The 27423-nt window shown below is 47.5% G+C and overlaps 1 protein-coding gene across 2 annotated transcripts in view; it reads left to right on the top strand.

Annotated features, from left to right (window-relative positions):
* The window catches only part of LOC140425231 (ubiquitin-conjugating enzyme E2 E2), a 318771-nt gene that overhangs the window by 259871 nt on the left and 31477 nt on the right, over positions 1-27423 (top strand). For both annotated transcript variants that reach the window (XR_011947795.1, XM_072509307.1), the window contains exon 5: positions 24120-24267. Coding sequence is in view for 1 of the 2 variants with exons in the window: in XM_072509307.1 (XP_072365408.1) it covers positions 24120-24267 (148 nt within the window). In the remaining variant the exon portion in view is untranslated. The remainder of the gene's footprint in view (positions 1-24119; positions 24268-27423) is intronic.

Below are 27423 nucleotides of genomic sequence, written 5' to 3' on the forward strand. Positions count from 1 at the left end.
TTCATGCGAGGACTGCACTCTGGAGTCTTGCATGTCTTCTTTCATAGAGTCGGGAACGTTGAGCGGGACGTGGACCACGCTCTGTGTGGCAGCAGGGCACTCTCCGTGTGCTTGCACCGCTCCCTGTCTGTTAATGTCAGGCTGCAGCATCATCCGGTACTGATAAGTTGGAACGTCATATCTGCTGGATTGAAGATCCTCAAATCCGAAAAATGAATCCGCATCTGCGTCGGATTCAATGTGGGGGCCGCCAATGTGCAACACGAAAGGTTCGTCCGAGTCATAGTCATATAGGACCACGGAGCTATCATTGGGCTCGCGAGGTCCGGAAACACTGTAAAAATCGTCATCGAAGTATTCAAGGTCGGAATCATCGGCTTGTGCGTAGGTAACTGCTTGTCGGAGGGTTCTTCGGAGGTCAAATTCATCTCCTGGGTCAATTTGCGGCACTGTGCTGTCATTCCAGGTGAGGGAAGGTTGTTTTACAGCTTTAACAGATTTTTGTTTTTTTGATTTGGGACGTTTCCCTTTTAAATTGGATTTGGGACATTTCCCTTTTAAATTGGTGCAGTCTGGGGCCTCTGACATCCTGACGCTCGGTATGTAGCACGTAGGAAGCGACTGCGCATGCTCAGATCGCTGTTCCTTTACCGATGGCCGTTTTCTTGACTGCGCATGCGCAGCATCTCGCGCATGCGCAAACGAAACTTCCGGTTCTGCGCACTTCTCGCGCAACTGTGCTAGCGTTATACCTTTAGCAAGATGGCCGCCGACCTCGACCCAGCCTTCTCTCAGGCCCGGGATTTCGGCCTCTGGGAATTCGGGCTCCGGGATCCCAGCCACGAGGTGAGTACTGCAGCTTTTCTTACCTTTATGTGCCCATTGGATTGCGTATTCTTCACAGTACTTGGAGAATTTGCCCAGGACTGCCTGGTAATCGTACCTTTGCTGCCTCCTGAAGAACCTGAACCTTCTGAATATTTCTCTTGCCCTTGCAACGGCGACGGTGAGGAGAAATTCAATTTTTTCCCTATCATCCAGGTCTTTGAGTTCAGCTGCCACCAGGAACAATTCGAAATTTTGCCGGAATCGCCGCCAGTTTTCGCAGAGGTCGCCGTGGCACTGGAGCGCCTGCGGAACCGGGAGCTCGTACATCATGCCTGGGCACTGCTGGTTGTCTGTGTACACTGAGGTACGCCGGCAGGTATCGATCCACTCCTGTACCATGTGGTGTTGGGTGCTCTGGTGCACAGATGAGCCAACACAGTTGTATGTGGTACAACTCTATTTTATTATAACTCTTATAATACAGTTCGTTCTGGATACTCTGCACGTGCTGTCTCCCTGAGTGTGTTTGGCAATAGATGTGTCCTGGTTCTCCTCTGCAGCTAATACTGACCACCGGGGGTCGTGTCTGTGCTTTTATATCTTTCTGTCATTGGTTGTGGTGTTGTGTGTTCTGATTTGTCTGTTGGTGTGTCTATCATGATGTGTGTGTTTGAATATCATGACAGGTAAAAGCCCTTTCATTTCACAAGTATTCCTGCATGATCTGCATGTGACAAGCTTATAATTATGGGTTGTCAGTGATCCCCTACACCGATAGGAAACTAGCCAGAGACACCAATCTGTGTATCTGCTTATTTTGACTGACATCTTTGCAAGCGAAATTCATGTAATTGTGGGCTCTGGCAAACAAGTCATTAGTCACTTGCATTATGCATTTGTGAGCACTAACATGGGTTCCTGGAAGTGCTTTTAGTAGAGCTCTGGGAGGATTCGGAGGCTTAAATATTGAAAACAGTGGTTAGTTTGATAGGCTCTGGTAACATGTGGTCACTAACTCCAGAATGCACCAGGTCTTCTTGGAGTTTGCAGATATCTGCATCCACCTGACATAACATCCTGAGGCTCCCGAAGCACTGTTGTTCTGTCATGTCAAGGAAACTCAGTCTCTGCCTGTACAACCTTTGTTGTAGGTAATGCCTCGTGCAAACTGCATCCGTCAGCTGCTACCCTCTCTGCTCTTCAATGGCATATCCTGCTTAACTTCAGACTGCTGCTGGAACATATTTCTCCTCCTCTGAGGTGCAATCTAATGCAGCCAACGTGTCACCCATCTTGCTGTCAGTAAAGCTGCCAGTACTGTTTTGTTATGTTTTCTTCGTGACATAAGCGGCTTCCTTGCATTGCATTTGTCAAGGAAGGTCGAGACGTGTAAATAACTTCAACACATTTATTTACACAATTTACACTTTTATAACTCGAGTTCGACCCTACTGTTAATCCTATTATAGCTACCTAACTTACTAACCATCTGCTGTCTTCCACGTGGTGGGTGTAATAATGAATCAACCCTGTGCCTCTCCTCACTGTCTGTCTCCACTGGCCGAAGGGGCTGATCATGTGTGTCGTGTCCTTTATGTATCGGTTGGTATAATGCCCCCCTGTGGTCGTGTCACCTCTTTGTGTATCGTGAATGTCCATTGGTCGCCTCCCATGTAGCTTATCTATTGGTTGAGTGTGTGTGTGTGGTGTTTCTGGTGCTCCCTCTAGTGTCTGTCTAGCTTACATGTATTTAGTGATGCACATCACCACAAGAACCAGTTTAGGAGGCAGCATGCAAATTTTGTGCTTCCACCTCATTTCCATGATTATAGCAGAGTGCCATGCATCCCCGTTGCAGCTGGCTGCCTCTATGTTCAGCAGGGAGCCAAACAGCATTTGCTGACAACATGTGATTCAATCAACCTTCAGAAAGGCAGTTTGTCCCTCTTAAAGGGAAGCAGCATTGAACTACAGGATTCCATTGCGACCGTGGGCAGCACGGTAGCACGGTGGTTAGCACAGTTGCTTCACAGCACCAAGGTCCCAGATTCGATTCCCGGCTTGGGTCACTGTCTGTGTGGAGTCTGCACATTCTCTGCGTGGGTTTCCTCCTGTTGCTAACTTTTGTTTGGCTCTTAATTTGGCTCTGTTTAATCACGTTTGCTCAAGAGTCGCCAGGTATCTTTCGACACCGCCACAAGGTTCAGAACCACATACTGATCAATGACTCGATACAGCAGTTAGTAAGTTCAAAAGCAATGCTCATTTATTTACACACAGTCAAATCTACTCATGCGTAAACTCTACAAACTAAACTACCACTATTACTAAAGTCTATACTTAGCTTCGGGTGCCCACTCAGTCTGAGGAACAATGGCCGTTGCTCGGTTCTGAGGCTGCTGGGTTGAGCTGTTTACAGGGTAGCAACTAGGAGCGTCTATCTCGTAGCGTGCGTTGACTTGGGACTTACTTGGTCTGGTGCAGCTGCTAGGCTGGTCTCTCTCTTCGGTGAGAGCCAAAGCCAAAGGAGGAGGATTCTCCCTTGGGGGAATACCTTTTATATTCAAAAGGGCTTCGCGCGCTTTTGGGCGGACCTTGAACTTGGCCTCAACTAATTGGGTCTTTCCCAATCATCTGTATTGATTTTCCTCCAATAGAGGGGTGGTTCCCTGATCGCTGGGCATGTCCTGGTGACTGTCAGTCAGCTTTGTCTTAGCTTCTTCTGGCGCCGGGGAGTCTGCCTTAACATTGTGTATCTAAATGTTTCCCTTTTGTCCCCGGAGATGGCTCATTCGTATGTAGATTGTTTGGTAGTTTCTGTCCTGTCTGAGAGTTTAAGGTTCTAATCAACAGACAGAGCTTGCACCTGCTTGTTTCTTAGCATTGTCCAATTTTCCCTGCATTCTTTGCGGGTTTCCATTTTGTAATCGGGACGTGGCCATCCCAGATGGCTACACTCCGGGTGCTCCGGTTTCCTTCCACAGTCCAAAGAAGTGCAGGATAGGTGGATTTGCCATGCTAAATTACCCTTAGTGTCCAAAAGAAGGTTGGTGGGGTTACTGGAATGGGGTGGAGGTGTGGGCTTAAGTTGGGTGCTCTTTCCAAGGGCCGGTGCAGACTCGGTGAGCCGAATAGCCTCCATCTGCACTGTAAATTCTGTGATCCTGTACAATTCTAATTAAGGAAAATGGAACACCAGGGTAGAAAGAGGGTTCCAGGGTCACATGTGGCGTTGGAGGCTTTGGTGACGCAGGTGGAAAGAAGAGAGCGCAACACAATCAGAGACACGCTTCTCTCTGTGTTGCAGAACAAAGTGATGCTCAATAGAATGGAACAGAGCAGAGCAGATGGGGAAAAGGGACGCCTGAATATCTTGAGCCCCATGGAGGAGATAGCTCTCCACATCACGGGTCCAGCTATGACAAAGCCCATGGCATTCAGTGTCACTGAGAACATTGAGGATGATAATATGTTTGTGATTTTTGCCTTGCCTCAACTGCCAGATTACCTTTATCCTGCTATCTGGCATGATGAGCAAGTTGTGGATGGAGTGACCATGGACTTGCTGTTTTTCAGCTGACGCCGATTGTCTGCTTATGATTTTCTACTTTCAGACACCAAGGAACTATCACCTTCCCAGCAACAGCATATCCAGAAGGAGGGGGAGAGAGAGCAACAGCTCAGTACTGAAGATGAGACCAATCACTTGATTTGACACACGCAGCTCAGATTGCGGCACAACACAAACATTAGAGGATGGTACAGAGTTGGGATCTGGATGTAGTGAGTCATTAAGCATGAGTGATCTGCAACCATGTCAAGGTAAAGGATGGACTGTGTGCCAGTATCTTGGAGGGCAAGTTGGCAGATGAATTCTGTCGCAGAGGACTCAGATAAAGTCAGTGATGGGATGACATACAGAAAATCACTGATGAACATGTCATTGTCATCGTCGGCTGTCCCCCGTTCAAGGATGACGGTTAGTCCGGATCACACGTTTCTGCAATGGGTCTTTGTGTGACTGAACAAGCCGATTCTCAATCCACAGATCTTTGGGCACATGGGGCAGGATGTCCCACAAGGTAGTGGGATCCGGAGTGAAGAATTTGCTTCTTTTTCTTTCTTTCTCTGCTGCCACACTGCCTCATCGGTAAGGCATTTGGGCTCGAGCATGAGCTACTTGATGATAAGCTCCAATGAAGTTGGTGAAAATCTCCTAATCGCCACACCATGGTGCCTGCTCGGCTACACTGAGGGAGAATTCAAAATGTACAATTCAGCTAACAAGCACGTCTTTCAGGACTTGTAGGAGGAAACCGGAGCACCCAGAGGAAACCCACACAGACACGGGGAGAACATGCAGACTCCGTGCAGACAGTGACCCAAGCCGGGAATCGAACCCGGGTCCCTGCTGCTGTGACGCAACAATGCTAACCACTATGCTACCATGCTGCCCTTAGGTAGCTAAGCTTTGGAGAGACAGGAAGTGAGTTACTCACCGCAGGATTCCTAGTCTCCGACCTGCAACCACTGTATTTCTATGGCTAGTTCAGCTCAGTTTCTGGTCAATGTTAACCCCACCCCTCAGGATGTTTATAGTGGGGGATTCAGAGATGATAATGCCATTGAATGTCTTGTGGGGAACCATCATTGCGGGCACTTGTATGGCCCGAATGTTACTTGCCATTTGTCAGCCCAAGCCCAGACATGGTCTGCTTCAGTATCTGAGGAGTTGCAAATGGTGCTGAGGATTGTGTAGTCATCTGTAAAGATCCCCACTTCTGATCTTATGATGGAAGGAGGGCAATGCTTCAAAAAGGAACACTAACATTTATTCAATGACATTGAATCCAGAGGATGTTGTGGAAGAATCAGAGAATCATAGAATCCCTCCAGTGCAGAAGGAGGCCATTTGGCCCATTGAGTCTGCACCGACCCTCTGAAAGAGCACTCCATCCAAGCCACTCCCCAGCCCTATCCCAATAACCCCTTAACCTAACTCACATATCTTTGGACACTAAGGGAAAATTTAGCTTGGCCAATTCACCTAACTTGCCATCTTTGGACTGTGGGAGGAAACCGGAGCACCAGGAAGAAACCCACGCAGACATGGGTAGAATGTTCAAACTCCACACAGACAGTCCCCAAGGCCAGAATTGAACCTGGGTCCCTGATGCTGTGAGGCAGCACCCTAAACACTGTGCCACTATGCCGCCCTAATTATGAAATTTCTCTGGCACTTATTTACGATCCCGGAACAGACCCCAATAGTTGCTAGGATACTGAACAGGAACCCCAAAATTTTATTTTATTTTGTAAGACTGTGAGGAAAGGAAACTTCACTCCAGGAGTGACGTCACACACAAATAGGGATATGGTATGTTTAAAAAAAACATTACAACTGCCATACTACTAACCTAACTTTAACATTATACAAGAAAATAGCTTACAATTACCAGTTGAACAATGCGTAACAATAACAGGAAATACTTTCACTTCTGATTGATATATTTTTATTTCCAATCAAGCAAAAAACATCTCAGGTCAAACCTCACTTTTAAATACAGTTAGCAGATCCAGGAATACTTGCTGAATTGAAATGTCTTGATACTGCTTTGCGAAGGTGAGATACGTCAGGAACTAGCTTGCAGATTCTTGCCTGTGTCAAACTACTGTTTAACGTCTCAACATTTGGCAAAAAGCTGTTCTGTTCACAGCCGATCAAAACTTACCATTTCTGCAGAAGCTGCAGGTCTGTTCACATCCCAATCTAAACTAACACAACAACTGACTGCTTTAGCCCTTGTCTCCTCCCATTAACCGCATTATCTCTATCCCACTAAATGGGTTATGACCAACTGACTAAAACTAAACACAATGAACGTGATTTAACTGGAAATGAAACAGAGTCCCTTATCGGACGCATTTAGCTAGGCATTTCCCTGCACTTGCAACGCCAAAAACTACCCTACTATTAAATGGACTCTGCTTCATTCTGGGCCTCGGCTCCGCTCGCTACTGCAGGAAGAGATTGGGGTGCCATTTTAAATGGCTCCCCGATCTCTAGAACCCCCACCACCGCGACCTCTGAACCTCCCCCCAACGCCTTAACTCACCAATTCGGGAGTCATCGAGCCCCCTATACCTGACCTCATAAGGGCAGGACACCCCAGATCCTTAACCAACCTGGGCAAGATACCACCTGGGCACTGCCAGACGGTAAATTCTGTGCCAGCTTCGTCATGTTCCAAGTCGGGCACGACGAGCCCGATAGTTCACACCCAATGGGTGGGATTCTCCGTCCCGCCAGCCTGCCAATGGGGTTTCCCGTTGTGGGATCCCCCACGCCGTCGGGAAATCTCCGGACGTGGGTGCGCTGCCAGCGCAACGGAGAATCTCGCCAGTGGAGGATCCAGACCAATGTCTCCAATTATCTACTCCCCAGGGAACCTTTCTCTATATAAAATTCCATTAGCCCTATTCAGGTAAGCAATATACATGGTTGGAATGAATTATGATCTTGCTTATATGATGCTTTAATTGTATCTCTGTAGCCATAAAGACTGGCTGTCTTTCAAACCAGAATTTTTAAAAACATTACTGCAGCAGTCACATCTGCACCCTAACCCAAGCTTTTAACTATTATTGAACCAGCTACACATAATACAATATTTTTCCTGAGATTCCTGCATTCATCACACTTTTTAAAGTTACAAAGTCAATGTACAGAGTGGACAGGACATACCCTTAATCCATCTCATTGCTTACTCCAAAAAACAATTGAAATACAAATTGAAACCACAAGAGAGACATACAAGATGCAAGCTGACAAGAAAAGGCATTCCACCTCATCTTGGACTTTATCTGACGCTAGATCTTTGCCAAAAGGCTGAGAAGCGATCATCACACATTCTTCTGTATCACTGATTTTAAAAATATATATTTTTATTGAAGTATTTGCAAAATGTCTATATAACAATAACGAACAGAATTACAATAACATAAATATCAACACGGTAAACTAAACATTTCCCACCCAACCCCTTCTGTACATCCCTTAACCATATTGCACCTACCCGCCCCCCCCCCCCCCCCCCCACCCACCATTCAGAATGCTGCCTCCACTGACATTTTAATTTTCCCCGAGAAAATTGATGAATGGCTGCCACCTCCGAGAGAACCCCAGCATTGACCCCCTCAAGGCAAACTTTATTTTCTCCAGCTTGAGAAATCCAGCCATGTCACTGACCCAAGACTCCACACTCAGGGGCTTTGAGTCCCTCCACATTAAAAGGATCCGTCTCCGGGCTATCAGGGAGGCAATGGCCAAAACGTCTGCCTCTTTCACTCCCTGAACTCCCGGGTCTTTCAACACACCGAAGATTGCCATCTCTGGACTCGGCACCAGCACCTAGCACCTTGGACATTGCCTTGGCAAACCCCTGCCAGAATCCTCCAGGCTTCGGGCACACCCAAAACATGTGGACATGGTTTGCTGGGCTTCCTGCACACCTCGAATATCTGTCTTCTACCCCGAAAAACTTGCCCATCCTCGCCGCTGCCAGCCTCATGTGTGCCCCGTGGACCACCTTAAATTGTATTAGGCTAGGCCTGGCATATGAAGAGGAGGAATTAACCCGGCTTAGGGCGTCCGCCCACAGACCTTCCTCTAACTCCCCACCTAGATCCTCCTCCCACTTGCCCTTCAGTTCCTCCACCGGGATCTCCTCTGCCTCCAACAACTCCTGATAGATATCCGACACTTTCCTCTTCCCCACCCAGGTACCGGACACTACTCTGTCCTGTATCCCCCGGGGTGGCAACAGCGGGAAAGCCAACACCTGTTTCCTCAGAAAATCCCGCACTTGCAGATATCTGAAACCATTCCCCGGCGGCAGCTTGAACTTGTCCTCCAGCGCCTTCAGACTGGGAAAACTTCCGTCTATCAATAGATCTCCCATCCATCTAATTCCTGCTCTCTGCCAGCTCCGGAACCCTCCATCTATCCTGCCTGCTGCGAACCTGTGGTTATTGCAAATCGGGGTCCATACCGACACACCTTCCACCCTCTTATACCTCCTCCATTGCCCCCAAATCCTCAGTGCCGCCACTACCACCGGACTTGTGGAGTAACGGGCCGGTGAGAACGACAGAGGTGCCGTTACCAGTGCTCCCAAACCCGTGCCTTTGCATGATGCCGCCTCCATCCGCTCCCATGTCGTCCCCTCCCCCACCACCCACTTCCTAATCATCGTTATATTCGCCGCCCAGTAGTAGTTGCAGAAGTTCGGCAGCGCCAACCCACCCTCCCCCCGACTACGCTCCAACAACATTTTCTTCACACACGGGGTTTTATTCACCCATACAAAGCCCAAAATAATCTTGTTTACCCGCTTGAAAAAGGCCTTAGGGATGAAGATGGGAAGGCACTGGAAGACAAACAAAAATCTGGGGAGGACCGTCATTGTCACGGTCTGTATCCTCCCGCCAGCGAAAGCGGGAGCATATCCCATCTTTTAAAGTCCCCCTCCATTTGCTCCACCAGCCGGGTGAAGTTGAGCCTATGTAATGCCTCCCATTTCTGAGCCACCTGTATTCCTCGGTAGTGAAAGCTCCTCTCTACCATCCTGAGCGACAGCTCCTTCAGTCTCCTCTCCTGCCCCCTTGCCTGGATCACGAACAATTCAATTTTTCCCATGTCCATGGCCAATGGCTCTTTAGCCGGAGCGTGCAGCAACGGAGAGAGGGGGAACCCCTGCCTCGTCCCTCTGTGTAGCTTAAAGTACCCCGTCCTCAGCCGGTTCATGCACACGCTCGCTACTGGTGCCTGGTAGAGCAATCGCACCCAATCGATGAAGCCCTCACCAAACCCAAACCTTCCCAGCGTCTCCCAAAGATACTCCCACTCCACCCGATCAAAAGCCTTCTCCGCATCCATCGGAACCACCACCTCCACGTCCTCTCCTTCTGAGGGCATCATAATTACATTCAAAAGCCTCCAAATGTTAGCATTGAGCTGTTTACCCTTAACAAATCTGGTTTGGTCCTCCCCTATCACCCCCGGGATACAGTCTTCTATCCTAATGGCCAAAATCTTAGCCAGCAGCTTGGTATCTACGTTCAAAAGCGAGATCGGCCTATATGACCCACATTGCTCCGGGTCCTTCTCTCATTTAAGGGTGAGTGAAATCGAGGCCTGCGACATCGTTGGGGGGAGGATTCCCCTCTCTTTATCCTCATTAAAGGTCCTCATCAGCAGTGGGCACAACACCTCTGAGAACCTCTTATAAAATTCTACCGGGTAACAGTCCGGCCCCGGAGCCTTGCCCGACTGCATGCCCTCCAGTCCTTTAACAATTTCCTCTGCCTCAGTCGGGGCCACCAGGTCCTCCTCCACCCACGGAATCCTCAACTGATCAAGGAACTGCCTCATCCCTTCTACACTAGGCGGGGTTCCGACTCATATAATTTGCTATAAAATTCTTTAAAAACGTCATTCACCCCCCCTGGGTCCAAGACTATGTTGCCCTCCATATTCCTTACTCTCCCAATCTCCCTGGCCGCTTCTCTCTTCTTAAGCTGGTGCGCCAGCATCCTGCTAGCCTTTTCCCCATATTCGTAGACCTCCCCCCTTGCCCTCCTCAACTGCTCCACCACCCTCCCCGTGGACAACAACTCAAACTCTGCGTGTAGTTTCTGGCACTCCCTCAGGGGCCCCGCGTCCAGCGCCTCCGCATTTCTCCTATCCACTCAGAGTATTTCCTCCACTAATCCCTCCCTCTCTGCTTGTTCCACCTTTTCCCTGTGGGACCGAATCGAAATTAGTTCCCCTTTTACAACTGCTTTCAGAGCCTCCCAAACCATCGCTGCTGATACCTCACCCGTATCATTTGTATCCAGGTAATTCTGGATGGACTTATTCACCCGCCCGCAAACCGCTTCGTCTGCTAACAACCCCATATCCAGTCTCCACAGCGGGCGCTGCCCTCTCTCCTCACTCAACCGCAAATCCATCCAATGCGGGGCATGATCAGAGACTGCAATTTCCAAATATTCCGTCCCCGCCACCTTCGGAATTAGCGCCTGCTCAGAACAAAAAAATCAATGCGGGAATAAACTTTATGGACATAAGAAAAAAACAAAAACTCCTTCGTCCTCGGCCGTTCGAATCTCCACGGGTCTTACCCCCCCCCCCCGCCCCCCCCATCTGCTCCATAAAACCCCTCAACTCCTTCACCGCGGCAGGCCTCCTTCCAGTCCTGGATTTTGACCGGTCCAGATCGGGATCAATGACCGTGTTAAAGTCTCCCCCCATGATCAGGCCGTGAGACTCCAGGTCCGGGATCTTGCCTAACACCCGCCTCATAAACCCCACATCGTCCCAGTTCGGAGCATATACGTTCACAAGCACCACCTATACACCCTCCAACTTCCCACTCACCATAATATATCTACCCCCCTTATCTGCCACAATTCTTCCAGCCTCAAACGGCACCCGCTTGCTGATCAATATCGCCACCCCCCCTGGTCTTTGAGTCCAGCACAGAGTGAAACACCTGACCAACACCCCCCTTTCTCAATCTCGTCTGGTCAATAATCTTTAGATGTGTCTCCTGAAGCATTGCTACATCTGCCTTCAGCCCCTTTAAATGTGCAAAAATGTGAGCCCTTTTGACCAGCCCATTCAAACCCCTCACATTCCATGTAATCAGCCTGGACGGATGGCTGCCACCAGCGCCCCCCCCCCCCCCCCCCCCCACCCCGGCCGATTAGCTATAACCTTTTTTTGGCCAGCCCAGAGCCCGCTTCCCCGAGCTCCCCCACAAGTAGCAACCGCCCCCGACCTCCCTTTTGTTCCCCGATAATAGTTCCTCCCCTGTCAGCGAAGCAGCCTCCACCTCCCCCACCCCACAACAGCAACCAAAACCGGATCCCCCAGGTCAAGCACCATCTTAGCACATGTTAACCCCCACCTCGCTTCCGGGAGTCAGCTGAACCATGCTGACCCCGACAGCCCCCGCCCCTGGTGCCAAACAGTCTGGCTCCCTATTGTTCGAACCTCTCTCCCGACATGCATAAACCATTTAAGAACATCGCAGTCCCCAGTGAGTTAACAACCTCAAGTAAAAGAAATTAACATAAACCAATGAAGAAACAATCGCTTGAAACCAGACACAACCTCCCACAGAATAGCACCAACTTCGGGGCCCATCTCCCCCCTCCGCATCCGATCTCTGCAAAAACAAAGCACCCTCAAACCACCACCCAGCCCAATACTTAACCCAGAACTACATACAGTCTTATTTGAACCGATACAAGAATTACAAAAATTACAAACCGCCGCCACATATCTCCTTCAAGACTTAAGTGGCCTTTAAGACGCTTCCAACTTCTTTTCTTTGATAAATGACCATACATCGTCCGGTGCCTAAATGTAAAAGTGCCGGTCTTAGTGTGTAACCCACAACCATGCTGAACACAGCATCCCAAATTTCACCCCCTTGAAGAGGATCGCCTTCACCCGGTTAAACTCAGCACGTCTTTTGGCCAGCTCCGCTCCCAGGTCCTGGTATATGCGGACCTCGCTGTTCTCCCATCTGCTGTTCCGCTCTTTCATGGCCCACCACAAGACAAGTTCTTTGTCCGAAAAACGGTGGAAATGCATCACCATGGCCCTAGGCGGGTCATTCGCCTTAGGCTTCCTTGCGAGGGATCGATGCGCTCCATCCACTTCCAGGAGATGAGAAAACTCCCCGGCCCCCATCAGCATCTCCAGCATGCTCGCCACATATGCTCCCGCATTCGACCCCTCAATTCCTTCGGGGAGGCCAACGATCCTTAAGTTCTGCCTCCTGGACCTGTTCTCCAGGTCCTCCAACTTCTCCTGCATTCTCTTGTGGCACTCATCCAACACCTCCACCTTGTGCTCCAGCACGGTTAGATAGTCCTCCTGGCTAGATAACTTCAGCTCAATTTCTTGTATCGCCTTCCCTTGGGCCGCCTGATTCAATACCACTTGATCGATCGCAGCCTCGATCGGGTCCAGCGTTTCCCTTTTCAGCTCAGCGAAACAGTCCTTAAAGAACTTCATCGGCTGCTCCTTAGACCACTGAGCCACCGCTCCCTGATCCTGACCCTCCGCCATGCTGCGCCGCGGTACCAGCTCCGACTGCTTCACTCTACCCGGGCTGAATCTTTTCACACAACCACTTCTAGTCTAATTAGCCATACATCGGAGGGGGAATCCTTCTTAATATCGTCCACTGCACCGATCTATCCCCTAAAGTCTGAGAAAAGTCGGGAAAAATGGTCCGAAAGTCCGTTCCAGGCGGACAAGTTCCTACTCCTCCATGGTTGCCACCGGAAGTCCTTATGTGACTGATAAACAGTCCACACTGCAGTGTGATGACAACAACTTCTCTGTACACTATTTGTTGACTTGCGTTGGTCATTTTTGGCAAACACCTGCTGCCTTGGTTTTTAGAAGGCTGAGCTGGCACAGCTGATTCTGTGTTGGATCTCCTCATCAATGGTCTTTTAAGAGAAGTAGCTGCCAAGGTATGTGAAGTGCTCAACATATTCCAACATAGCTGGGAGGTGGAATGTTTGGCTGACCAGGTGTGGGTTGATACATGAGTTTTGCTTTGGCAACATTCAGGGACAGGCTGAGTTTTTTGTTGGCAGAATTGAAGAGATCAAGAGTGACTTATAACTCTGGTGCAGAGTGGCCAACAACATCGCAAACTGTCAATCCTGTATGACTATGGCGGTCAGTTTAGTTTTGGCATGCAGGTCCCTGGTTAAAGGGTTTTCATCTAGATGGTGTTTAATTCTCACACCAGAGGGCAGTTGATCTTTGACACAGTGAATAGCTACTGACAGCTAGATTATAAATAGTATGTGAGCTATCACACACCAATCCAGATTTTAAAGGAATTGTTTGAGATCTCCCACTCTAGACAGTTGCAGTCTTATCTTCATGAAGTAGTTGCAAGATTGTGAAGTTTCTTGGACATCCAAATCTCTGGAGCCTTGCTCTTTACTGAGTCAAATACTTTAGTCAGGTCAATGAACGCAATGAAGAATTCCTCATGGTGTTCTCAGTATTTTTCTTGGATTTGTCTAGCAACAAAAACAATGTCAGATGTCCCTCACTCTGTCACCGAGAGGATTTCCACAGACACAGGAAGTCGGCAATTCAAGAGAACATGTGTCATGTTTTCCCAGTTACAAGGTGGAAATACCTTGATAGTTTCTACAGGATGATTTATCTTGCTTTTTAAAGATTGTTACAACTGTCACATTCCTGAAGTCGGTGGGAAGCAAGGGCAAAGGGGACGTTGAGGCTCTTTTTCTTCCCAAATCCTTTGGTTCAGCGCTTGGGGTCTTGATGTGAACAAAAACCCACCAGCTTTGATGGCTCAGCTGGAATAACTTTGGGACCACAGGCTTTATTGTTTTTCATCCACCTGATTGCTTGTTGCAGATATTCCATCGATGGTGGTCCACCCATGGATTCCACAACCTTCTCTAGCCCCCTCTCCATTTGGGGTAAGCAGTGGATATCCTGAAGACTCCTCTGGCCCAACACATATCCAATGACCTTTGCACATCTGCTGCCTATGCTCAGTCTCTTGACTAAGGACTCCCAGGTTTACAGATCTGTCCCCATTGCCAGTTCTTTATTGCCAAAGTACTTGACAAATGGAGCCTGGTAGAAGCTTGCATGTGACTTTGACGGGATCTCCGTCTGTTCATAGCAGAGGGATTCTCTAGTCCCACACCAGTGAATGGGAGATTCAGCTGCGTACCTAATTCTTCATCCTCACTAGCAGCAGTAGCGAGGCGGACTTGCAATGGTGAGTCCTGGCCTTTGTTTAATTTGGCGATCTTGGGGCATTATCATTATCTACACAATCTTGACAGATTGATGGTCATATTTCAGTAATATCTTGAACCATGATGACAGGGACCAGATGCTGCTGCAACCTTCTTCTGCCTTTGCCGCCTGTGATATGCAGTGTCCTTTTGCCTGTTCTGCGATTGATAGACATTTTGGAAAGCACTTTGTCTGGCACCTTCCCCCACCCCAACTTTGCCACCCAGGAGCAAGGAGCTCCTGACAGCATCGCTCAAGGAATTATCGGAGCAAACAAACCTCTCTGTCATGTCAAGGTGTTAATACACAGCGCATGAACAGGCATTCTAAGGCACTGGGTGCACTGGCTGACTGCCAGAAAGCCTTTGTCACTGTCAATGAGCATGGAGAAGTCTGGCTTTAAGTTTGAAGAGGACATTGCTTAGAGCATGCATTCTCCGCGACCTCTGTTTTGTCCTTGCTACAGACCAGAGACACGGTTACTCCAGCTCCCATAACTGTTGCAGCCTTTGTGTAAACAAGTCACATACTATTCTGCTCTCTCTGTGATGATGTAGCCGCACTCCTTGCCAAATCACCATAACCTCCAAAAACATTCCAAAGTACTTTCAGAAACTTTGCAAATTCAAACGTTCTTCAAAATTACCTTACCTCCAATTTGTGTGCCCAGTCCTTTAAATAAATATCTTGAATGTGTCCAAGATAGTTTTCACAGTAAGAAGTTTTACAACACCAGTTTAAAGACCAACAGGTTTGTTTCAAATCACTAGCTTTCAGAGCGCAGCTCCTTCATCAGTTAAGTGAAGAGGTGGGTCCACAACCACATATATAGACAAAGTCAATGATGCAAGATGATACTTTGAATGCGACTCTTTGCAGATAATTAAGTCTTTACAGGTCTGGAGAGAGGGACAAAGAGGTGTGAATTGTCTCAAGCCAGGCCAGTTGGTATGATTTCACAGGCCCAGGCCAGATGGTGTGGGGTGAATTAATCCAAAGTCCAGTTGAGGCCTTACTCATGCGTGCGGAACTTGGCTATCAGTCTCTGCTCGGTAACTCTGCGTTGTCGCGCAGATAGTTTTCTGCAACAATATGTCCCAGAACCAACAAGGGGAAATGTTGTATTAGAGTTAGTAATAAGTAATGAACCAGATTTTGTTAACATCCTAATGGGACATGAACGTTTTTCTAATAATGTCATAATATAATCTAATTCAACAGAATGTTTAAAAGTGATACTTGCAACACAGCAACTAAGATCCCAGTTTTAGGTAAGGCTGACTTCAAATGGGATAAGACTGAAAATGTCCACAGTAAACGTAACAAATTTGTTTTGTGTAAATTCACACAGGGGGGAAATTATCTGCTACCTACGCCGGTAGTGGAATTCCTGATGTGGCGGAGGAACTTGTGACAGGAAAAAAACGGGATCGGTGCCTGTCCCCCGCTGGCGGTGGCATCAAGGTTCATGTCCCGCGCCAATAGGAGGATGCACATAGGTCATTTGAACCCATTTACATCCTATTAATAGGCTGGACACCACGGGCAGGATTCTCTGATCCTGAGGCTAAGTGTTGACGCCTTTGTAAATGCTGTCGCATTTCTCGATGGCGTCAAAATGGCCTCAGGAGCAGCAATTCTGATCCCTACAAGGGGCCAGCACAGCACTGGAGCGACCCACGCCGCTCCAGCTGCCGATCCCCGGCGTCAGATGGGCGCCACAGGCCTGCGCGTGCGCTGTCGGGCTGGCGTCAACGCCGCATGCGCAGTGGGACTGGCGCAATTGCCGGGCATGTGCAGTGGCTCCCTTCTCCGCGTCGGCCCTGCGCAACATGGCGTAGGGCTACAGGGGCCGGCGCGGAACAAAAGAGGCCCCCAGCTCGAGAGGCCGGCCCGCCAATCGGTAGGCCCCGAATGCGGGCCAGGCCACAGTGGAGGCCCCCCCTGGGTCGGACCCCCCCCCCACCAGGTCACCCCCAGATGAATCCAAGTCCCGGCGACTAAGAGCAGGTGTGGACGGCGCCGGCGGGACTCGGCTTTTTTTTAGCATGGCCACGCCGGAGTCAAGGGCCGCGTGGCGCGTGTCGCGCCGGTCCTGTCGGTTCTCCGGCCCGGCCCCGGGGTGAGAGAATCCCACCCCATGCCCCTGTGATGCTCCGGTCCTCTGGACTGGGTTTCATGCAGTCATGGATTGGTGCAAGTATTTCCCAGTGTGGTCCTGACGCAGTGGAACTTGCGGTGGGCCAAGGGGTAAATGTTTAAGGTAGGTGCCGCCAAAGTCCATCGAAGGGCCCCTTCCCCCCATAATGCAAATTCTGCCCTTCCCACCACCCAGCTTCCCCATCAGAGACCCTCCCAGACCCAACAGCAAACCTCCCATCAGAGACCCCCACCAGACCCACGATCCAAGACCCCACCAGATCCATCCATCAGAAAACACCCCATCAGAGACTCCCACCAGATGCCCTATCAGAGACCCCCACCAGACTCCCCCATCAGAGAACCCCTCCCATATCAGTGACCCTCCATAACAATGAACCCCCATATCAGAAACCCTTATAACTGAAATTCCCCCATATTAAAGATCCCCTAACAGATAACCCCCTAATTCAGAGACACCCTATATCAGGGAAACCCCATATCAGAGACCCCCCCATCAGTCGCCCCTGCCTGTAAGTTAAAGAGCAGTCCAGACAGAAAATGTGAAAAACCACTGCTTTTCACTCACCCGTCCCTTACATCTGTTGCCCTAGACAGAGGTGTAGAAAGCAGTAGCTGTTAGAAAGTTAAAACATAATACAAGGCTTTAAACCCCCTCAGATAGTGGCGGCACGGTGGCATGGTGGATAGCACTGCTGCCACACAGCGCCAGGGAACCGGGTCAATTCCAGTTTGGTTGACTGTGTAGAGTTTGCACATTCTCCTCATGTCTGCATGGGTTTCCTCCGGGTGCTCTGGTTTCATCCATAGTCCAAAGATGTGAAGGTTAGGTGGATTGGCCAGGTTAAATTGCCCCTTAGTGTCCAAGAGGTGACGATGGGTTACAGGGCTAGGGTAAGGGAGTGAGCTTGGTAGGCTCTTCCAGAGGGTTAATGCAGACTTGATGGGTCAAATGGCCTCCTTCTGCACTGGAAGGATTCTATAATTCTAGATCAGTATATCTGCATGGCTTCTATTCGCTTCAGGAAGGTCTCTTGTCATGTGAGAGTACCTTTAAGAAATGGGCGTTTATAAATGGGTGTGTATATAAATATCTGTAGTGAGAGTACCTTTAAGAAATGGGTGTTTATTACTGCAGTGATGTCACAGTGTGGGTGGAGCTGGGCTGCCTGTCAGCTTTTTACTTTTGTTTTAGGTTGTTTGCTGCAGGGTGTGTTTTACTTTTGTTTTCAGTGTGGGAGCTGAAGCCAGACACAGTAGCTGTTCTGTTGATATCTCTGCCATGAAAAGACTATCTCTTGATCATTTGGTGAATTCAGAATTATAAATGTTTTCAGTAGTGACTTTAACCTGATGTGCTTCTGTTGAAAGGTGTTTCTCTTGTAAGTCTTCTGGGTGTTAAAAGGACAGCGTAAGCATGTCTTAGTGTTGTATTCTTTGGTGGTTGTATTTGAATTGATGGTTGCTAAGATGTTCACTGTATGTTTCAAAAAGGTTAACTTGAGTTCATGGAATAAACATTATTTTGCTTTAAAAAATACTTTTCCACTTCTGATGTACCAGACCTGTAGAGTGAGTCGTGTGCTCCCCATACCACAATCTATTAAAAGTTGTGGGTCAGGTGAACTCCATGATACACTTTGGGGTTCTCTAAACCCTTGCCCGGAACAAATTGGGGGCTCGAGGGTGATAAAAGTCTATCTATTGGATTGGCTTATTGAACTTAAAGGCAGTGAGGGGTGAGCATATTGTGGTTGCTTTTCAGGTATGGTATTTCAGTTTAAGTAGGGAGTGTGTTGTGGACAATGGCTCTTTCAGAGGCTCAGAAGTTTTTGGGGGTGGAGACGGTCACACCCCCTTACGGACAGAGACTAAAAGCAGACTGTTAGATTTGGCAAAAACATTGCAGTTAACATTACCTGATAAAATGCGAAAAGATGAGGTATTTATGGTGGTGGTTAAGCATTGAAAGTTGCCTGAGATACAGTTTGACTCATTGGAAATGGCAAAAATTCAGTTGCAAATTAAACAAATGGAACATGAGAAAGAATTAAAGCAGCTTGAATACGAAAGAGATAGAGAGAAAAAAGAAAGAGAAAGGGAGACACAGATGAGGGAAAAAGATAAAGAGAGAGAGTTTGAACTTCAGAAAATGGCCATGAAACATGACAGTCAGTTAAAATTGGCAGGCATAAAGGGAAACGTACAGTTGGATGATAGTGATGAGGACAGTGAGAAAGAGTGTCATAGTCGAAGGCTTGGTGGGGATCTATTTAAATATGTCCAAGCATTGCCAAGGGTTGACGAGAAGGAAGTGGAAGCCCTTTTTCATTTCATTTGAGAAGGTAGCTAAACAAATGAAATGGCTACAGGATATGTGGGTATTACTGATTCAAACAAAGCTGATCGGTAGGGCTAGTGAAGTGTTTGCTTCACTACCGGAGGAGGTATCTGAGACGTCTGAGGAGGTGAAAAAATCCATCTTAGGTGCATATGAACTAGTGCCTGAAGCCTACAGATAAAGGTTTAGAAATTTAAGTAAAGAATTTGGTCAAACATACATGGAGTTTGAAAGGCTCAAACAGAGTAATTTTGATAGGTGGATAAGGGCTTTGAAAATAGACCAAACGTCTGAAGCTCTCAGAGAAATTCTTCACTGGGCAAGGAATTCCATCGATTCACAACCCTTTGGGTGAAGAGGTTCCTCCTAAACTCATTCCTAAATCTACTTCTCCTTATTTTGAGGCTATGCCCCCTAGTTCTGCTTTCACCCGCCAGTGGAAACAACCTGCCCGCACCTATCCTATTTATTCCCTTCATAATTTTATGTGTTTCTATAAGATTCCCCTTCATCCTTCTAAATTCCAACGAGTACAGTGCCAGACTACTCAACCTCTCCTCGTAATCCAACCCCTTCAGCTCTGGGATTAACCTAGCGAATTTCCTCTGCACACCCTCCAGTGTCAGACATGGAAAGAACATTTAAAACATCTGATGGAGTTATTCGATTGACTTCAGGAGGCGGGTTTGGTGATAAACCTAGTCAAAAGTGAATTTGGAAAATCCCAAGTCAATTTCCATGGCCATACAATCGGGCAGGGTCGAATGGTCACACAGGATATGCAGACAACAACTATTGAGGAGTTTCCGATAGCCTCAAGACACAGGGAAATAATGTGATTTCTTGGCATGAGTGGATTTGATCGAACATTTGTGCAAACATTTTGTAGCGTGGTTGCTCCACTGATGGACTTGCTGAAGATACGTCGAAAATGTCAGTGGACAGCGGACTTTCAACAAGCATTTGACTGCCTGAAAGCTGTGATAATCAATGCTCCTGTGTCATGAATCCTTACGAGATAGAGGCCAATAGCCCATCTCTGCACGCTGTCAGGTTCCTCCCCTGACAGCTGGCCTGCCACTTTCCAAAGTCCATCAGACTCTTGATGTCAGGCCAACCCCCCCCATCTTCTCTCTCTCCTATTGTGCCTTAGCTTTTCATGTGCAAGGAGAAGAGGGGTTGAGAGCAATTAGGTTTCATGTATCTTAATCATGCTTCCAGTTTTACAAATAACCCACTAGATTGTGTGCCATGTGATTGCTGCACTGCAGGTTATCCAGAAGGGTTCTGCGGCAAAACCCTCCAGAAAGGTGAAAGTATGCAGTTAGAGTGATTGGAAAGATTAGGCTGAGGCATATTGTTAGTGGTGCTTACTGGTACCCTAACATTGAAATCCTTTCCCCCCCACTTACATCAGCAGCAGGGTGGAGGCAGCCTCCTGGCCACGTTGCTCTTGAATGACCATTACAACCTTGAGAAAGGGGTACCTGGAGGGAGTTCAAGGTGCCACATGTCCCTCTCATGTAGCCACTACAGAAGCTCACCCATGGCTACAGTGATAGAGCGTGGGTCTGTGTGCATCATCAGCAGAATCGACTGGACTAAGGTCTCCGTGGAGTACGCCACCCTCCCCATGGGGACCTCCATGCGTGCACAGGTCAACACCACGTCATCAAAGAGCAGGTGGTCAGACTCGTCTGTTGAAGGCCTCCGCCACCTCGTCTGATGTTCCCCATCTCTTGCTGCCACTCCGGCATTTCGTGGATGGCCGATTCCAGAGACTCATCTTCAGACTGGAACCTCTTCCCCGGGAGTCCACCTCCTGCTGGTGAGTTTTGCAACCCTGCCTCCTCCTGCTGTGGAGAGGTGGCCGTGCAGTGACTTCCAAAATATGATGACCCTTACTGAACTAGCTCTAGTACCCACTGAGGTGCATGTCTCTGTGCCGGTGACTGCTGTGATGCCTCAACAGGTGCATTTTCTTCTTCCTCCCCAATATCTTCGGTTCTGTGTGGGCTGGGCGTCCTCTTCCCTTGCCTTCTTCCTGGTAGCACCTGTAAGTCAGAGAGGAGAGAGAGCAATCTTCAACATGCACTTTAATGAGGTCTGATGTGGTTTATTTGATATGTAGTCTTTAAGTCTGTGTTGGCCACCGTCTCCCCCCTCTCCCTTCACGCACACATGTATCCCAAACACCCTAGCAGCAAACAACCTAAAACGAAAGTAAAAAGCTGATAGACAGCCCAGCTCCACCCACACTCTGACATCACTGCAGTAATAAACACCCATTTCTTAAAGGTACTCTCACTACAGATATTTATATACACACCCATTTATAAACACCCATTTCTTAAAGGTACTCTCCCATGACACCTCCCGCACCCCAACTGGCCTGCCACACAGCATGATGCGGATGGTTCAAGGACTCACAAGTGGCCTCTCCACCTGCAGACTAGATGTACTGCAGTTGTGCTGTGATGCATCACCTCATCACATTGCCACTGAGGCCCATGTCTCCTGTACCATTCAGGGAGGTGAGTGTGAGCAGTTGAGGGTTCATTTACCCTGGGGGAGTATATGGGACCATTCATCATTCCCTGCATTACAGGGAAGTCATCTGGTGGAGGACCTGTGCACTGGCCATCTGGACATTTCTTTCCTTACCAGGTTTGGCTGTAGGCTCGGCCAGGGTGAGGTAGCCAATACAATACAAAATTGGCTTGACGACAGACATTTTTCAAACTGGAGGCCTGTGACCAGCGGTGTGCCTCAGGGATCAGTGCTGGGTTCACTGTTATTTGTTATTCATATTAATGATTTGGATGAGAATTTCAGAGGCATGGTTTGCAGATGACACCAAGATTGGGGGCATAGTGGATAGTGAAGAAGGTTATCTAGCATTGCAATGAGATCTTGACCAATTGGGCCAGTGGGCCGATGAATGGCAGATGGAGTTTAATTTAGATAAATATGAGATGATGCATTTTGGTAAATCGAATTGGGGCAGGACCTACTCAGTTAATGATAGCGTGTTGGGGAGAGTTATAGAACAAAGAAATCTAGAGGCACAGGTTCATAGCTCCTTGAAAGTGGAGTCACAGGTGGATAGGGTGGTGAAGAAGGCATTCGGCATGCTTGGTTTCATTGGTCAAAACATTGAATACAGGAGTTGGGATTCTTGTTGAAGTTGTACAGGACATTAGTACGGTCACACTTGGAATACTGTGTACAGTTCTGGTCACCCTATTATAGAAAGGATATTATTAAACTAGAAAGAGTGCAGAAAGGATTTACGAGGATGCTACCGGGACTTGATGGTTTGAGTTATAAGGAGAGGCTGGATAGACAGTGATTTTTTTGCCCTGGTGCGTAGGAGGCTTAGGGGTGACCTTATAGAGGTCTATAAAATAATGAGGGGCATAGATAGGGTTGATAGTCAATATCTTTTCCCAAAGACAGGGGAGTCTAAAACTAGAGGGCATAGGTTTAAGGTGAGAGGGGAAAGATACAAAAGGGTCCAGAAGGGCAATTCTTTCATACAGAGGGTGGTGAATGCCTGGAACGAGCTACCAGAGGCAGTAGTAAAGGCAGGTACAATTTTGTGGTAAAAACTGGGCAGTATGGACAAGTTGGGCTGAAGGGCCTGTTTCAATGCTGTAAATCTCTATGTATAATTAATTAGGCTGGCACCATACAATTCAGACCCCACAACAGGAAACTCTCCCCATTCCGCCCCTGCCACAGGACCTAGTCCCGGAGGAGAAAATTCCACCCAGTGTCTCAGCATATTCCTAACAATGCTAATGCTGGGCTCCTCTTGCAGCTGAATGCTTGATCTTTGTTTGGTGCTGTGCAAATTTGTTGAATAGACCTTTGTGGCCCAAATATGGAAAATGGACATCAGCCAGAAGAGCTGTGTGATGCATAATATTACTATTTCAGTTGTGTTCATTGTTTGGAAGGGACACCCATGCAAGAGCATTTCTCAAGATACTATGGCACACAGGTTGTGCTGGAAGCAGCTGTAGACGCAGCACATACTCCCAAGAGGATGTTCAGCTTCAGTAACTACAGACCTGAATTTTGTGGCCAAATACTTTTTTCAGTGACGCATAAAGCCATGCTCATTTTATAATCACATTAAATGTTTAGAAATGGAAAGTGTCAAGCCTGGGAATTGATGCAAAACCATTTAGGTACCTGCATTATTGTAATATCACGTCATGACAGAAGTAACCAGATACATGGCACCAGTTTGGCATGTTCAGCAGGCTAGAACACACTATCCTCATCTACAAGTACATCAGTGGAGCCAGTTAAATTTGGGTTTACAGTACTACTGGAACCCAATAAGTCACCATGCTATATTTAACAGATCAGCAGAAACCACTCATTTCACAAGTGGCATTTCTTAAAAGTAAATGTTTTGTTTAGTACTCACTGATCTTTTTGTACCAAACGTATGTCAGTACATTTTTTTCTATTGTAAAACTACTTCCAAGAAGTGGCTCTATAATGTTTCCTTGAGAGCCCAGTACTATGGTACAGTCCAGTTTATAATGCAAGGCAAACAAGTAATTAGCAAAGGTACTGTATGTGAAGTGAAACTGGCCTGATGGATAACCCAAATCATCGTCTTACCAGCAGACTAAACATCTGATGGCAAGACCCCTTCTGAGTTAATGTTTACTCCAAGTCAGCACGAACCCTTTGGAGGTGTTCTTGAAAATGAGCTGTTATTGGTCTATGGATCCTCGAGATGCAACATTTCATTTACTTTGTAACAATTTCACTGAAATCTGGTTGTTGCCCTGAGCAGGATATAAAGTAATTGCACAATTCCAGACTCTTGTAAGTGCAAAACGCTGATCTCAATTCCTGTGAAAGTCTGATTTTACCTTAATTTGACAGGTGACTTTCCGAACAAGAATCTATCATTGCAATATCAACAGTCAAGGAGTGATCTGTCTGGATATCCTGAAGGATAACTGGAGCCCAGCACTGACCATCTCGAAGGTTCTTCTGTCAATTTGTTCTCTTCTCACAGATTGCAATCCTGGTAAGAGGAATTAAATTCCTTCATTTCTTTACAGCTCATCTTTATTTTTGTGGTGAAAAGAAAGTTAATTCTAAACACTGAAAATCTGGGGGGAAAAACACAAAGGGGTTCCATTCAAAATATTAATCAGCTTTTTCCTCTCTTTTCGTGATTTCGTTTTGTTTGCAATTCATTTTTTAAAATTTTTTTTATTTAAAACAAATTTGTAACATTTACAGAAAAAAAAAGCCCTATGCAAAGAGCCTTAACATAGTGAAAACGAATAGTGGGAAAAAATAAACATGTTAATAAAGCACTTCCCCAGTCAGCTCTGTTTGCCCATGCCACACGTGTTCAACTAAACTAACGTGGCTCTAACCCTCCCCCTTCCCCCCCTCGGGTGCTGCTGCTGTCGGTTTCCTGCGCTGTTCCCTGAGACTCTGCAAGCGACTTTCTCCACCGTTGTTTGCAATTCTTAAATATAGAAATATAGAAGATAGGAGCAGGAGGAGGACATTTGGCCCTTCGAGCCTTCGTCATGATCTTGGCTGATTGTCCAACGTAATACCCAAATTCTAATTTCTCCATATAACCTTTCATCCCGTTCGCCTCAAGTGAATATCAAGCCACCTCTTGAATGTATTCAATGTCTTAGTCCCAGCTACTTCCTGTGGTAATGAATTCCCCAGGCTCACCACTCTTTGGATGAAGAAATGTCTACCTCAGACTTTGACCCCTGGTTCTGGACACACTCACCATCGGGAACATCCTCCCTGCATCTATCCTATCTCGTCCTGCTAGAATTTTAAAAGTCTCTATAGGATCTCTATCCACCCTCATTCGCTGAACTCCAGAGAAAACAAACCTAACCTAGTCAATCTCTCCTCGTACGTCAGTCCCACCATCCCCGGAATGAGCCTGGTAAACCTTTGCTGCACACCCTCGTGAGCAAGAACATCCTTCCTCAGAAAAGGAGACCTGCCCACAATATTGTAGGTGTCGCCTCACGAAGACCCTGTATAATTGCAACAACACATCCCTGCTCCTGTACTCGAAACCTCTCGCAATGAAAGCCAACATACCATTTGCCTTCTTTACCACCTGCTACACTTGCATGCTTACCTTCAGCGACTGGTGCACAAGGGCACCCAGAGCCCGCTGCACACTCACCTCTCCCAATTTACAGCCATTCAGGTAGTAATCTGCCTTCTTGTTTTTGCTTCCAAAGTGAATAACCTCACATTTATCTGAATTATACGGCACCTACCATTGATTTACCCACTCATACAACCTGTCCAGATTATGCTGAAGGATCTCTGCATCCCTGTCACAGTTCACCCTCCCACCCAACCTGGTATCATCCGTGACTGTGTGTGTTTCCTCCGGGTGCTCTGGTTTCCTCCCACAATTCCAGAAATATGTTTGTTAGGTAAATTGGACATTCTCCCTCAGCTTACCCGAACAGGCGCCTGAGTGTGACGACTAGGGGATTTTCACAGTAGTGTTAATGCAAGTCTACTTGTGAGAATAATAAAGATTATTATTATATTATTTTGTTCCCTCAAAGAACAAAGAACCATACGGCACAGGAACAGGCACTTCGGCCCTCCAGGCCTGTACCGGTCATGATACCAAACTTGGTCAAAATTCTCACCATTCCTTGTGCCATATCCTTCTATGCCTATTCTATCCATGTATTTGTCAAGATGCCTTTTGAACGCCATTAATGTATCTGTTTCCACAACCTCCCCTGGCAACGCATTCCAGGCACTCACCACCCTTTGCGAAAAAAACCTGCCTCGCACATCTCCTCTAAACTTTTCCCCACGGACCTTAAATCTATGCCCCCTGGTGACTGACACCTCCAACCTGGGAAAGAGTGCCTGCCCATCCACTTTATCCATGCCCCTCATGATCTTGAAGAGCTCTATAATGTCACCCCTCAACCTCTGTCTTTCTAATGAAAACAGTCCGAGTCTATACAACCTCTCCGCATAGCTAACACCCTCCAGACCAGGCAACATCCTGGTAAACCTCATCTGTACCCTCTCCAAAGCCTCCACATCTTTCTGGTAGTGTGGCAACCAGAATTGTGCGCAATATTCCAAGTGCGGCCTTACCAATGTTCTATACAACTGAAGCATGACTTTCCAGTTTTTATACTCAATGCCCCGTCCAATAAAGGCAAGCATTCCGTATGCCCTCATCCAAATCATTAATATATATTGTGATTAGCTGGGGTCTCAGCACCAATCCCTGCGGCACCCCACTAGTTACTGCCTGCCAATTTGAAAAGGACCCGTTAATTCCGACTCGTTTCCTTTCTGCCAACTAGTTTCAATACACTTTCCCCAGTCCCATGCGCTTTAATCTTGTATGATAATCTTATGCGGGACTTTGGCAAACGCTTTTTGAAAGTCCCAATATACCACATCGACTGGCTTCCCCTTGTCAGTTCCACTAGTTACATCTTCAAAGAATTCCAGTAGATTTGTCGAGAATGATTTCCCTTTCAAAAATGCTCGACAAAGTTTTCTAAATGCTCCGCTATAAAGTCCTTGTTAATGGATCAAGAATTTTCCCCACTAAGGTTAGGCTTACTGGTCTATGATTCCCTGTTTCCTCTCTACCTCCCTTTTTGAATATTGGAGTGACATTAGCTACCCTCCAATCTGCAGGGACTGCTCCAGAGTCTAAAGAATCCTGGAAGATGACGACCAATGCATCCACTATTTCTAGAGCCACTTCAGGTATCATAGAGTTTACAGTGCAGAAGAAGGCCATTCAGACCATCGAGTCTACACCAGCCCCTGAAGGAGCACCCTACCCAAGCCCACACCTGCACCCCATCCCCATAACCCAACAATCCCACCTAACTTTTGGACACTATGGGGCATTTTAGCTTGACCAATCCACCTAACCCACACATCTTTGGACTGTGGGAGGAAACAGGGGCACCCGGAGAAAACCTACACAGACATGGGGAGAACGAGCAGACTTCGCAGTGACCCAAGCCTGGAATCGAACACAGGTCCTTGGTGCTGTGAAGCAACAGTGCTAACCACTGTGCTCCCGTGCTGCCCCAACAAACTGCCAGCTGCTCACTATAATTTTTGCCCCTTGGTATTTCTCAACTCTACCCATAGAGTCTCCACACTGTCAGAGCTAATATTCTTT

The sequence above is a fragment of the Scyliorhinus torazame genome, chromosome 6, assembly GCF_047496885.1.
Source record: "Scyliorhinus torazame isolate Kashiwa2021f chromosome 6, sScyTor2.1, whole genome shotgun sequence".
Taxonomy (NCBI): Eukaryota; Metazoa; Chordata; class Chondrichthyes; order Carcharhiniformes; family Scyliorhinidae; genus Scyliorhinus; species Scyliorhinus torazame.